The 13,043-nt window shown below is 30.7% G+C and overlaps 2 protein-coding genes across 7 annotated transcripts in view; one reads left to right on the forward strand and one right to left on the reverse strand.

Annotated features, from left to right (window-relative positions):
• The first annotated feature begins 1,334 nt into the window (after positions 1-1,334).
• LOC141455330 (uncharacterized) lies at positions 1,335-10,700 on the forward strand. 4 transcript variants are annotated; one of them, XR_012459203.1, is made up of 12 exons: positions 1,335-1,547; positions 1,656-1,886; positions 1,968-2,132; positions 2,823-3,044; positions 3,726-3,929; positions 5,500-5,793; positions 6,864-7,019; positions 7,543-7,799; positions 7,977-8,359; positions 8,480-8,603; positions 9,192-9,458; positions 10,263-10,388. XR_012459203.1 is itself a non-coding variant. In XM_074130280.1 (12 exons), exons 1-12 carry the CDS (start codon positions 1,335-1,337, stop codon positions 10,629-10,631), a joined length of 2,760 nt encoding a protein of 919 aa, XP_073986381.1. In that variant the 3' UTR covers positions 10,632-10,700. The 4 variants fall into 4 exon arrangements, 3 of the variants coding, with proteins under 3 accessions (XP_073986381.1, XP_073986383.1, XP_073986382.1); XM_074130280.1 differs by having other exon boundaries at positions 9,192-9,333; positions 10,263-10,700; XM_074130281.1 differs by having other exon boundaries at positions 1,385-1,521; positions 9,192-9,333; positions 10,263-10,700.
• pds5 (cohesin associated factor B pds5) overlaps positions 1,375-13,043 on the reverse strand; it is a 33,328-nt gene continuing 21,659 nt past the window's right edge. For 2 of the 3 annotated variants that reach the window (XR_012459202.1, XR_012459201.1), the window contains 4 exons: positions 12,781-13,034; positions 10,018-10,163; positions 2,194-2,755; positions 1,375-1,514 (listed from right to left, as the gene is read on the reverse strand). The gene's annotated coding sequence lies outside the window, so the exon portion shown is untranslated. Of the gene's footprint in view, positions 1,515-2,193; positions 2,756-10,017; positions 10,164-11,900; positions 13,035-13,043 lie in introns of those variants that run through there. The other variant, XM_074130278.1, reaches the window with a different exon arrangement.

Here is a 13,043-nt window from a genome sequence, read left to right on the forward strand (position 1 = left end):
GGCGGGTGGGACATATAATTTCAATGTTTTTGACTCTTTCTAGGTTAAAACAAATTTCATCAATTTTTAATTGCATTCTTTCTGTATAATTATTTGGTCCCTTACATTAACCAAATGATACAATTCGGCGGCTTCACTTTTGGTTTAACTTTCATGTCTGTTGGGGCCAACACAAGTCGTGATTTTTACAATTTCTTCTGCACTTTTTTTTATATTTTTTCTGTATCATAATTTGTTTATTTTATTTATTTATTTTTATTTTATACTAATTTGGAAAGATGGTATAAAGATGGTAGACTAAGACAGGCATATATTGTGTGTGATGATAATTTCAAGTATGATGATAGTTGCATTTCTCTAGATATGTTTGGACATCTCCCCATTAACATTCATGATTCTTTATGGGAGAAAGTGAAAAACTAGATAAGTTAGAGTTACGTTTGGAGTGACGAGCGACAGAGCGATCTACCCCCCTACGTTGCTCAAGTCGTACTGAAGAAAATTTGTGTTGAACATAAATATATAGAGGTCACAGCAGTGCTATCTAGTGGCAACTATTTAAACTGCTTTTACCTTCTCTGATAGATGGCGCTCTCATATGGATTTTTTAAGAACTAACTTTATATTTTATGTATCATATTTATATTTCTTCTTTTATTTTTAGTTATTTAGCACTTCTTTTTGTATTTTATTAATTTAGATATATTATTTTCATAAAATAGAATATAAAATACTAAGTCAATTTATGAATTATAGGTATGCAAATAAATACGATTTTTTTTTAATTACAAGTTTCTCTTTATTCTCCTACTAAATAATACTTTTTTATTTACAAAAGTAAAAAATTCACATAATAAATAAGATTGTGACATAAACATGCATATTACATATTACAATTAAATAAAATAAGTGTTGGAATGCACTGGATACAGATAGAAAGTTCCAGACTGCTGTTATTACCTAGTTGCCCACTTCAGCAAGCTATTAAACAACGAAATATAATCAAATCTATTATTATTACTTAATAGTACTTAAGTACAACTTAATATACAGTAACTTATTCTAAAAATAAAAATTATGCTGCCTAATAGATTCTGCTTTTATTGCGCAATAACGAAATTTGATGCTTTGTGTAATAAAACCAAGACATTTGTTTTTGATTTAAAAAAAATTAAGCTACTTTCTAAAGCTAATTTTTTTTAATTTAAGTTTTATAATTTATTTCATGTGATTAATATTTATATAAATCATATTGAAAACTGATTAAGAAATATTGATTAATTTGCATTATCTCAATATTATGTTTTGACTTTTTTTTTAATTATACTTTTGGCATGGCTGAAATAAGTGCCAAAGACGAAGAATTTTCCTCTGGAGATACCATATTTTCTTTATTAATAAAGGTACGGGAAGAAATAGAAGGCGAGGGTGCGATCTTCGAACAACCCGCCAAAGAACTTGCTGAACCTTTATTTGCCCTGCGCATTAATAAACCAACAGCTTGGATAGAGTTTCTGAAAAGTAATGAAAAAGCAATATTATTGAAGGTTCCTTTCAAGAAATTTTTGTAAATTATAAAAAAATTCCCGGCTAATATTCAACATTAAATTCAGTAAATTAAAAATTTTATTTTTTAATTATTAAAAGCTTTACAGGCTCTTGATAATTTATATGAAGCATGCAGAACCTATCCCGAACTTAGGAAGAGGCTAATAGAAAGGAATGTAGTCAATATTTTAGTTAATAAACTTGTTTATTCAAAAGTAGCAGTGATTAAAGCTCACAGCTTACGATTATTGGCAGAATTACTGAAATGTAATTCTTTTAGTACACCAATAAAAAAATTGAAAAAACTTTCCGTTCATCTAATAAAAATGTTTAGAAAGGTAAAGTACAAAATTTTACTAGATCAATTGTAATAAAAAGGAAGTGTTATGCAATTAAATAATTACTCTTTACAATTTCAGAGTTCACTTTTAGTACTTCAAGAATATTCTTCATTAGTACTTTCTATACTTAGTCATAAAAGAGAATTACGTAGATTTATGGTCATTACATGTTGCAATGATTTCGAGTATTTCTTGTTAAGATTATCTTCAAAGGATCCAGACATTCAGTACAACTCATTGAAGGTTGTTTACTTTTATTCATTTATTTTAATTAAAATTATTCCTATATTTACAATATACCTACCCTCTGAATGGGCAAAACTCTTTCTTTCCTGGTGAAGGTGTATTCGCTTTTCATGGTTTTGTGACCAAGGTCTATTGGTACAAGCTGGGTAGAGCAGATCTTCAATAGAACTGATGTCAAGGAGCAACTCTGATACTAGAATGCACCTTCGTAGGCTAGCCCTTCTCAAAATGCTAACCGAAGCTCTTTGGAGTCTCAAAAATGTTCGCATTATGATCAATATTAATTTTTCGTCCCCTTTAAATCTACTAATAAATAAAACGAAGTTTTTTCCATTTCTAGTAAAAAAAAAAGTTAATTCAAACTCATAAATTAAATTCTTTCCATGCATTACTTATCTAATGGTTCTAACTTTTGAATTCAAATGTTGCAAGTTATCAAACTTTAATCTCATTATAGTCAAATCGCAGTAACACCAAATAAATTATAATAATCCATTTTCGCCTAAGGCAGGGGCTTCTCAATTTTCCTCTTCTATTTTTATCCAAAATTAAAACTTTTTTGCGATATTTTTAAACTTTTGTTATTTTGGCTAGAACGGAGATATTACGCAGTATTAAATCTGAAAAAAATAGTAAGTCTAAATGAGCACACTGCGTACAGAAGGTATTTTTCTTTTTTTCTAACAGATAATTTATAAAATGGTTCAAGATAAATATTGCGGGCAATTCATAGTGAATTTACAAAATTTTTTCTTCCAACGTTTCTTCAAGCTTTTAAAATCAGATTATCTTGAAATACAAGTTACAGCCGTAGATATTATTTTGCATTTGATTAGAAGGAACATTAAAGAATTGACTGAATTATTCATTGAAGAGAATGGTGTGAACCACCTATTGAACTTCCTCCAAGTAAGTTTTACATAACATTATATTGCTTTGTAAAGTAAGTTATTTATGATTTATTATCATTTGAATTTTGTTTAATAAGAACAATTACTTGGAAATCTATTAAAAAACTTCTTGAGCAATCAGTGTTACTAGAAGTTCCTAAAGGGTAGAATATTTCTACTAAAATTTAAGGGGAGCTAGTCTTTTAAAAACAAAACAATCTAAAAATTCTGTTAAAAATGAATCTTATTACTTATTAACGTTTCACCGACATATTTTTGTAGTTTACAAATGAATTAGTCTGCATCGGAACAGTTACTTTTCAATGATGTATTTATATTGCAGTATTATAACATGAATATAATGTTTTGATTGTTGTAATTATTAGTTATTGGAAGTTAAACTACTCTACAAAAAATCTGATGGATGAATATCCGAGACCATCAAGACAATGAAAGGAAACAAGTAGTCTCTGACTGATGGAACTATTCTTAAAATAACGAATGTTTAATGATTAACTTATAGTAACAAACCTGTCTGACTTGTCTCTATGTTCTTCTATACATTTACTTTTTCTTCTTTACATTTACTATGCTTTATATTTTTGAGATTAAATTTTTTTTCAAAACATTCCAAGTATTTTAATTTCTGTATGTTCCTGTTTTTTTTACTTGTCAATAAATAAGGAAAAAATTATTCTAGGAATACACTTGGAGAGAACATCATCCTAAGATATTTACAACTTTAAGAATCGTGGTAAAATTCAATAAAGAAAAAATTAAGCTTGAAAAACAATGGTTGGATAAATTAGTTGCTTACATCGATTTTATAGGAGATGACTTTGATTTAATTTATCAAGATTTGCGGCTAATTTTGAGACTATCAGAAAACATTCATAATAAAACGGTAATTGATCCTGCAAGTTTATTTTACATTGATAGAATTACCTGTCTTTAGCTTTGATAAGGTCTGAAATTTTTTTGAATAATTATATTAACCTCAGTTTCTGATCCATGTGGAATATGTATCAATATGTGTACAGCTGGTCTCGTACTTTATTAGTTTAATTTTAAATACAAATTTCGCATTAATTCCTTTCAGATTCTCCCAAAATTTAACAAACAAATTTAGAGTTTTTACAGAGCAACTAATCATGCCTTGCTTTGTATTGGATATATGTAAGTACATATATTGATTGCTGAAAGCGGGTAAAATAGTTAGAAAAACACTTAAAAAGAAACAAGTATCGTAGCCGTATAATCAATTCCAGTCGGCGGCATCGTTACATATTTTCATATAATGTTAGTGAGTGTAGTTCTAGATGATAAGAGGCAGCAAGATGGGTAATGAAAATTAGCCCTTATAAGAATTATTTATTGTTTTATCTTAAAATGACAATGGTTACCTCTAACTATAGAAGGGTATTGTTTTTAATTTAAAAAGAATTTGTAATGAATTTACGTAATAATCGTCGATAGTGTCTCAGACTTAATATGTCTTTTTAAATAGGGATTGAAGTTTTCAAAAGCAAACCCTACTTCACTACAGCACACATTCAGTAACACTGTTCCTTTAGATTTATATCTTAAGATTATACGTACGCAATTTGATCCCCTGATATTGGATGTCATGATACTGTTTGATATAATGCATTCCGATCATTCTCCTATAATGAATTAATAGATCACATCTAATCGGCAGGCATTTTAATCTCATCTTTATGTAATTCTATAGCCCTTTTGTAGTAGCTCAATTGAAGTTTAGTATTCTTGTATTTATTTTGGAACTCAAGAGCACATATGTTCTTAGTTTTACTTTTCCATTATAAGTAAATTATTTATTTATCTTTACTAAACTTAGAAGTCACATCATTCCATGTGAAGAATTTACTTTCGAATATGTCGCATGTCTCTCTATAATACCCCTTATTAACACTCAACAGTTTGGCTATTTTATTGCAAACGTTCGTTTAAAACACTTTACTATTGCGTTAACTAAAGCCCAGGGAAAGGAAAAACAATAAATATCATGTATCGTAGAGATGCATACATACAAAACTTCTGTTGATATTGCAACTTTATTAGCTGATAGAAAGTATTCCACTTCTAGGTTCCTTTTTGTGGCCAATTAGGAGGGTTTTACTCACACTCTGCACATTTTTGGAACATACATCGTTGTCATTAACTGCGACACTTATCTCTATGCTTTTTCCACCTAACTGACCCTTCATTAAGATCAACCAGGAAACCTTTCTCATTATCGTAAACAACCTTCATTTATCCAACTTAGTAGGTAACAAATGGGCTCGTGGGGAATAATAGTCACTTTACTTTCTAGCTTTCATTAAATATTAGGCGAAAATAACAAAATAATGCTAACCACTCGCGGTGTCGTTAAACTACACCGGCCTGTATATGGTTAATATTATTGTTTCATTATAGGAAATGTGTAATACAATTACGACAAATTCTTTCAGGAACTAACTAAAACTCCAATAAAAACCAAAGCTGAGGCTCTAATGCTGTTAATGGACACATCTAATGACTTAAAATTGCTCTTGCTTAGAATTTTTATGAATATACCTGTAAAAATGGATGAAGTTAAACCAAAAAATAGATGCTCTGATGTAATGTTAACAGAATTACTACGCATTGTTAACTTCAATAAATGCGAAGGAAAATTATCGAGATATGCGATTGCTTACATTCATTCGGTAGTCAAAGTTGATGAAGGCACGCTGAAAACACTTGCAAATGAAAACTCTTACATGGTACATTTATTTTCAGATAGATTTTTAATATTAACTCCTGTTAAACCGTTTTCAAATTGCTAAGTTTTGTTTCAATTTTTGGTAATGAAAATCTTTAACCAAATTGATTAAAGAAGAAAAACACTCGCAACAGTGACATACCTTATGTTTATGTAAAACTTAAAAATTATTATTATTTTTTAACTTTTTGAAAATATATTACTAGTAAGTGCTCGATAAATTCCAGTGTTTGAGTATAGGTAGACCATGATGTACGTACTGAAGGAATGCTGAACTCTTCTAAAGCCGATCTAAATACTAATCGTAAAACCAATATTGGCAAACATTTTTTAAGGTTTAATTCAGTCTTAGATTGCCAACGTTTTCATTTGAGTAATATTTTAAATCACCAACCAATTTTTTAAAAATACAAAACATTGTCGTATTACAAAAATTCCTCCTTGTAGGTTCCTCTATACTCGTATTTCTTGATTCTTTTTCCCAGCATTACCTCGTTAAATTACCTTCCCCGTTTCTTTATGATACAAAGTGATTTGCGATCAATTCAGTGATTAAAGAAATATATTAGAATACCTAGTACTTCCATCATGTTTGAACACATCTATGTCCCGTACGTGGAGAAGATACGTACGAAAAGAGGCTGTAAACTTACCGCTAAGGTCTGAAGGACTTTTGTGGCTACGAGTTTCAGAATCTAGGAACAATTGTGTTTGAAATGCAAACGCTGGGTTCATGTCTCTGAAGAATTGGCTAGTCCAGTTAGCCTTATTAGGACCTTTACTACATAAATAAATGCTGTTTATAATTTCTGATTTTCAGAGATTACTACTTATTTGTTGCAATTGTTTTGACCCCCAAGTCTCTACCAGCGCCAATTTAAGGGGGAGGGGAATTAAACTCCTGAAAGGCTACTTCAGCCTGATCAAAAGGGCCAACAATGAAGGTTGATCCTAATTTGAGCACAACTTATCCATTTTTTTTAGTAAAAATAAATACAATAATAGTTCAGAGAATAAAAATAGAATTGAAATAATAATTTTTAAATCTAAATTCTATTCTCGACAACACAGGGCCAGCTAGTGGAATGGTTGTCAGCAGGTTGCAGTTTACCCTACCAATTTATTTCGTCACTTCTGGAGATATTTAAAGTTTTCAGCCAATCACCATTCATTAAAAGAACCATAACTACAAAAGAAATATTTAAATATTTGTTCACTTATGTCAAGGTAACAATTATGTTTGATTTCTGAAATCTCAGTGATTGGGTCCTTACCCAAAATTAAAGTTTTATTAGTAAGCTAACCACTTAATTAAATACATTCTTCATTTTCAATATTTTGATGTGGTGCTTGGTACCACTGGTAAGAATAATGAATGAAATAGCCTCGTGCAAAAGGGTTTTCATCTCATTCACCAAAACCCTATGGGGATACAAAATGCAGAAATTAAGTGCACGTGTACAGTACGCGCAAGTGGAGATTATAGAACAGAGGCAGCCCATTGAATATTAATGAACAGTTACTAAATTAACCAAGAAATACCCTCCTAACAAAGGTCCAGCATTAAGCGTACTAAGTATTTAATGGTATTAATGGAAGGTATTTTTTAGAAGATGCGTATTTCTGACTCATTCATTGAGTCGCTTTAAATAAAATGTTCAAAATTTCTGGTTAGGAAGCTTTGTATTAGTAAGAGTTCATTGCAATAAAAATAATTGGTGACAATTTACGGTAATTATATCCACTCCAGATAAATGCTGAAATAGAAAAAATATTAAAAGTGAGGATATGTGCAGCAAATATTATTTACAATCTTCTTGAGGACAATGGCCATAAAATTTATGAGCAATATTTTGAATGTGTTTGCAGTCCTGCAACTATTGTAAAACTTTTGAGCACAATTCGAGATCGAACTTTAATTGAATGGATTTGCAAAAGTATTATAGCCATAATTAAAAAATCAGAATCTTTCACTATCCAGTTAATTAGAAAAGGATGTCTTAAATGGTATTTATTTATTTATTGATTAGTTGAATTTTGTATTATTTTAAATTTATCTTAAAAATAATATACGTTCTCTCTCTATATATATATTTTTTTCTATTAATAAATAAGTAGAGAGAAATCCCTATTTTCTCTTTTATTTCAGAAAACTATACGACTTATTAGTAATTATTGTTTTAGGATTGTAACAAATTATAAATTGTGGAACGATTGTCTACCAATGACAAACCTTACAAATACATTTTTTAATAATTTTTTGCCAATCAAATTTGAATATACGGGATTTCTTGATTTCCAAGATTTCACAAAAAGTGGATTCTATGTGCAACGATGCCAAAAAGGAAACAATAGTTTAGACTTTCCACTATTGTCCGATATGATAAATTGCGATACTGCAACTACAAATGTAATATACATTGTCTGTTATGATAATGTTCTTCAACCAGAAATTTTTATTGATTTTGAAAAAAAAAACGAATTTCATGAGGTTGTCACTATACCACTGGGAAACATTATAAGATTTGTAAAAAAAGAAGAACGAGGAAACAATAACCCAATGACAGGTCGATAGCTTAAAATAATTATGCTAATCTAACCTTACTATTTTTTAACAAAATTATTGTACCAATTTTTATATATTATTAATAATAACTTTTTTGTATTTTATCAAACTGATTTTTTAGATGATGACAGTTCAACGAAAGTCGATGAAAGTAAATACATTTCTAGCCGTTACTATAACATTGAAGATCCAAGAATGACGGATTATGTAAAGGAATTAAAAGAAAATGTGAAACCATTTACGAGGTAATTAAATTTCAGAATTTAAGTAGAAAGTTACTGTCGAGCATTCTTGCTTCTTGTACATCTAAATTTAGATATGACGTGAGAAACTAGAAACAGTGGTGTGCTGCATGGATCTAGAAGTTTCCTCATCCTCAGGGTATAGTTAGTAGTGGTACAGGAAGTGTATCCATTGCCTAGATAAGAATATGCAACATATGTGATTTTCTCTCCTCAGCAAAAAAGTCGCTAACGTCTTTTCAGAAAACCCTTTCAAAGGATTTGCGAGAACGTTAGGTGGCACCTACTCTCAGATTTGGCTTCGGCTACCTATTGGCAACGTGCTGTGGCGGGTTTCAGTGATACTGAGTTCAACAACCCTTGTAAGACATATGCTAAGTTTTCTCATTTGCAGATTATACTGAAATAGGAAAATGGCTGTGGACCACCACTTCAACCATGTTGAAACGGCAGGAAGAAGTGGCTGCAAAGATCGTCTTTTTAAAAGAACTAATACGTGCCTAACCGAACTGCGAGGTGGAGAATGACCAAGTTGACTAATGAGTGGGGCTGTTTTTATTTTTATTATTTATAATCTTTTATTTTCCACAGTACAGGTGTGCTTGACTGGATGTGGATCAGTGATAGTGTGAAATTAGTAACTTCCATTGTGTTACAAGGTTTAGGAGGAAGCTCAGAAAATCGTCAAGATGATGATTTTCATGAATTTTTTTTACAAATCAATGAAGTCAAGGTGATTACCAATTACATCAAATTTCACTGAAGCGTAGTCAATCAGAGAAAATAAAACGAATTGCAAGACTTTTTTGAGAAAGAATCGTGTACTACTTTTCGTTACGTTTGAAACGTACAGATCTGGTAACTCACATAAATAATCACACATGTATTCGCATGTAATTCTGTCCTATAAAAATTAGAGTGCCAGTCTAGTAATTCCACGCTGTTTGATTTTGCTCTTCGTGGAATAGCTGCTTTCGCTTTTTGGCCCAATGAAATTTATAAAATAATAATAAAACAACGTTTTGGTAAACTTGTAAATTTCACTCGTATTCAGAACTTGTAAATATCATGTTGCTGTTCCAAAACAAAGCCGATGATAAATATCAATTAATAATGTCAGAAAAACGTTGACGCTTACCTATTTTCAGAAACCTACCTTTCCTAAAAATATGTAACACACATCTCTAACGATCTAACGATCAAATGTGTAATTTTGCACACAATACTAAGATTATGTAATCTGTTTTGAAGACAAAAAATGGAATAATCTTGGTTCACTTAAGCCTGTCAGTAGTATTCAGAAGCTGTTCTCTTTAAAACACTATCTTCAGCTTGTATTTGAATTAAAGCAAAGTACACTAAGTACAGGTTTATTTTTCATCTCGGCGCAAAAAAGTACTATTAATGTTTGACTTACCACGCTTTGTCGTTATATAATCAGGTCATTGATGGATTTCAGCACAGTAGGTTATTTAAAGAATAGTAGATTTCAGAACTAATTCGCACTTCAAATTTTAAGCATCTTGGTCTGCGTTCTCCATTTTAAACTATACATTCCTCTTTCTGTACATTTTAGAAACAAAGAACAGTGCCAATGTTACATTGTTTTTTAAGTTTTTTAATTTAAAATTTATTAATTGTTTCATTTTTCTCTCTTACCAGTTAAAACGCAAGTCATGTGTCATTCCTATGGGTGATATGAGCGTGGGGCAGAAATTTGAAAGGGCCGTACTATTTAAATGTTTAGCAGATGTAATTGGTCTTCCGAGTCGTTTGGTCCGTGGGCACTGCGGCACTGCTTGGAACGAAGTTTGTATTATGAAATGGGATCGTCCTTACTGCGACCTACCGCTGTCCAAACTGCTGCCCACTCATGTGGTAGACCTGTGTCGCAGGCCAGGCACCCTTTTACCAATTGGACGACGAGAGTGTGAAGAGTATTGTGGGCCCAAAGCAGTTGCTCCATTTTCCATGAGGCCTACCTTCCCAGACATACTCAATTTACAAGAAAATACTCAAGATAAATTTTGACGAACATAGTTGTGTTGTACCCTCTACTGGTCTTCTATTATAGAATAACTAAAATATTTTTGACTTTTATATTCTATTGTTTTGATTTACCTCTTAAATGATAGCCTAATTTATCGGATAGATTAAAAAATTTCTTAATTGCTGTATTTTCCCGTTTTTTAAATCATAGACGGTGATTTCATTTCCACTACAATAAGAATGCAGAAAATTTATTATAGAATATACCTTAGGATATTTTTAATTGAACTGAATAAACGGAATAAAAACAAATATTAAATAATAGATAGATAGATATAAATAATTATAATACTAATAGTAATAGAACAAAATAAAAATAGTTATACTGCATTAAAATTAAGTAATTTCAAGAAGTAAATAATATGAATGCTTTTCTTTTACGAAACTTACACGAGTGCAGTCTACTCAAATTGTGTGGAAGAAAAATTACCGCATTAATAGTATTTAATCGGAAAATTTCACAAACACGAACAGTTACAAGTATTAATTTGAAATATTTCATTTATCTATACCTAATGAATCAGAATGATTTTACTTTATGCCTTTCATTGACGATTAAAATAAAATTGTACTACTTAATTTTTTTCTAACTGCCTAAAGGCGTGTAATTATTAAAAGTGTAATTTGGGACATACTGTTTATGAGCGAGTTGAAGTATTGGCAAAGTTTAGAATGCAATTAGGTGTAAACGACATTTGGCTAGGTCAAGAACAAAAGTTATTTTTAGGGCAGTGTGAACATCTCATTGCTAACGTAGAAAGGTGCGTTAACGATGGTGCGTAGGATAGACCCTTATTATCCTAAGCTTGCCCATGTAAATAAAGGCTATTAAGGGGCACGGAATAAGCTGAAAGTATTCCAAAACAAGTAACTACTTATCTCCTTGGAACACTGCGTTTCATTCGGAATGCAAAAATTTATAGGAAGCTGGAACTCCCACTATAAAAACGATCATAAAAAAGACCCACTCCAGATTTTCACATTACCTAAGCTGGATAAGAAAGGGATCGATATCGATAAAAACAAACCTTCCATAGGACGTACTACAAAACTTCACACAAATTATGAACATATTTGTATAAATTATATACTACTGTACACTGTTATTTTTGTAACTTTATAATACATAAATAAGCAGCGGATCAAATAAAGATGTTCTCTTTAAAAAAATATTTTTATTTTTATTTAATTCTTATGTAACTATTAATTATAACATCAGCCTAAGAATTAAACACGGTAGTATTACAACTAACAATGGTAACGGTTGATTGATGGAGATAATACAGGACCACAATGAATTTTCACGATACTAAACTACTTTGGTAAAACGCACTTTTGCTTCGTTGAAATAATTGAAGTAGGGAATCTGATAAGCGGTTAAATTTGTTAAATTCGCAAACTATAAAATGTTAGCCTCAACCAACGAAGAGGATCGCTGACTAAGAGACACAAGAAAAAAACCTTAAATCGAAACCCAATCAAAGTGAAAGGGAGCAAAAGTCTTTGACTTTCGGAATGACAACGAGAAATTCCTTGGAAGCAGTGAAACCAAGAAGTACGATATCTTGATATAAGACATAAGATCATCTGGAGACCTCTTAATCTTTTATTTCCAGTATTTACATGAGTAATGTAACTCTTAAGCAACCTGGGCCACATCTTTATAAATACAACGTTGGTTAAAAATTCACGCTAAACCGTCTCTACAACATATTTCTTTATTTGTACAAAACTTTTCAGAACACCCCGTTTCTTTCATCAACCTCGCTTGTGAAGTATTTACAGCATTAAATAGAATTAAAAATTAAAATGCAAGAGAAATTAAAAAGTATTTTTAAACAAAATTTGTCTTATTACTAGATCCATTTTTTTTTTTTAAGCGCGTCAACGTTTGAGTCGCATTTTTCAATTCAATGCTAGCATCCTAACTCGAGATCTCAACATAGGAAGCCTGTTTATATGGTAATTTACGATGACAATAATACATCACAGAATAGACAAAACCTTTTTAAAATTCTGTTATAATTCTATCATAAAGCTGTTAATAATTCACAAGTACAAGTACGGATCCGGGAAAATCCGAAACGTTTGAACTAGAAAAAAAACACTAGAGACTGTATTTTAAACCAACCTTGTAGCAAAAAAGATGTCTAGTCTATGAGATAGATTTTTAAACTCTTGAACAACGCATACTAAGATTATCCGTAATGCTGGATAACATCATGTTTCATCCATCAATGAATGTTGGCTTGTTTTCGTTTTAAAATTTCTTTCTTTCAATAAATTGTTTTTCCAACTCGGAATGGTTGTTAAGAATCATCTACTTTCAGAACAGATTGTGTGAGTGTCAATCGCTTCAAAGGATTCCAAAGTAAGTAGATTAAACTGTAATAA

The sequence above is a fragment of the Rhodnius prolixus genome, unplaced genomic scaffold (assembly GCF_049639745.1).
Source record: "Rhodnius prolixus isolate KJV_2025 unplaced genomic scaffold, Rpr scaffold_4, whole genome shotgun sequence".
Lineage (NCBI taxonomy): Eukaryota > Metazoa > Arthropoda > Insecta > Hemiptera > Reduviidae > Rhodnius > Rhodnius prolixus.

Excerpts from the sequence above, each read along its gene's own strand:
- LOC141455330 (XM_074130280.1), top strand. The coding sequence starts at position 1,335 with ATGGCTGAAATAAGTGCCAAAGACGAAGAATTTTCCTCTGGAGATACC. Across the intron at positions 7,020-7,542 it reads ATTTGTTCACTTATGTCAAG|ATAAATGCTGAAATAGAAAA; the intron begins GTAACAATTATG and ends TATCCACTCCAG. Across the intron at positions 8,604-9,191 it reads AATGTGAAACCATTTACGAG|TACAGGTGTGCTTGACTGGA; the intron begins GTAATTAAATTT and ends TATTTTCCACAG.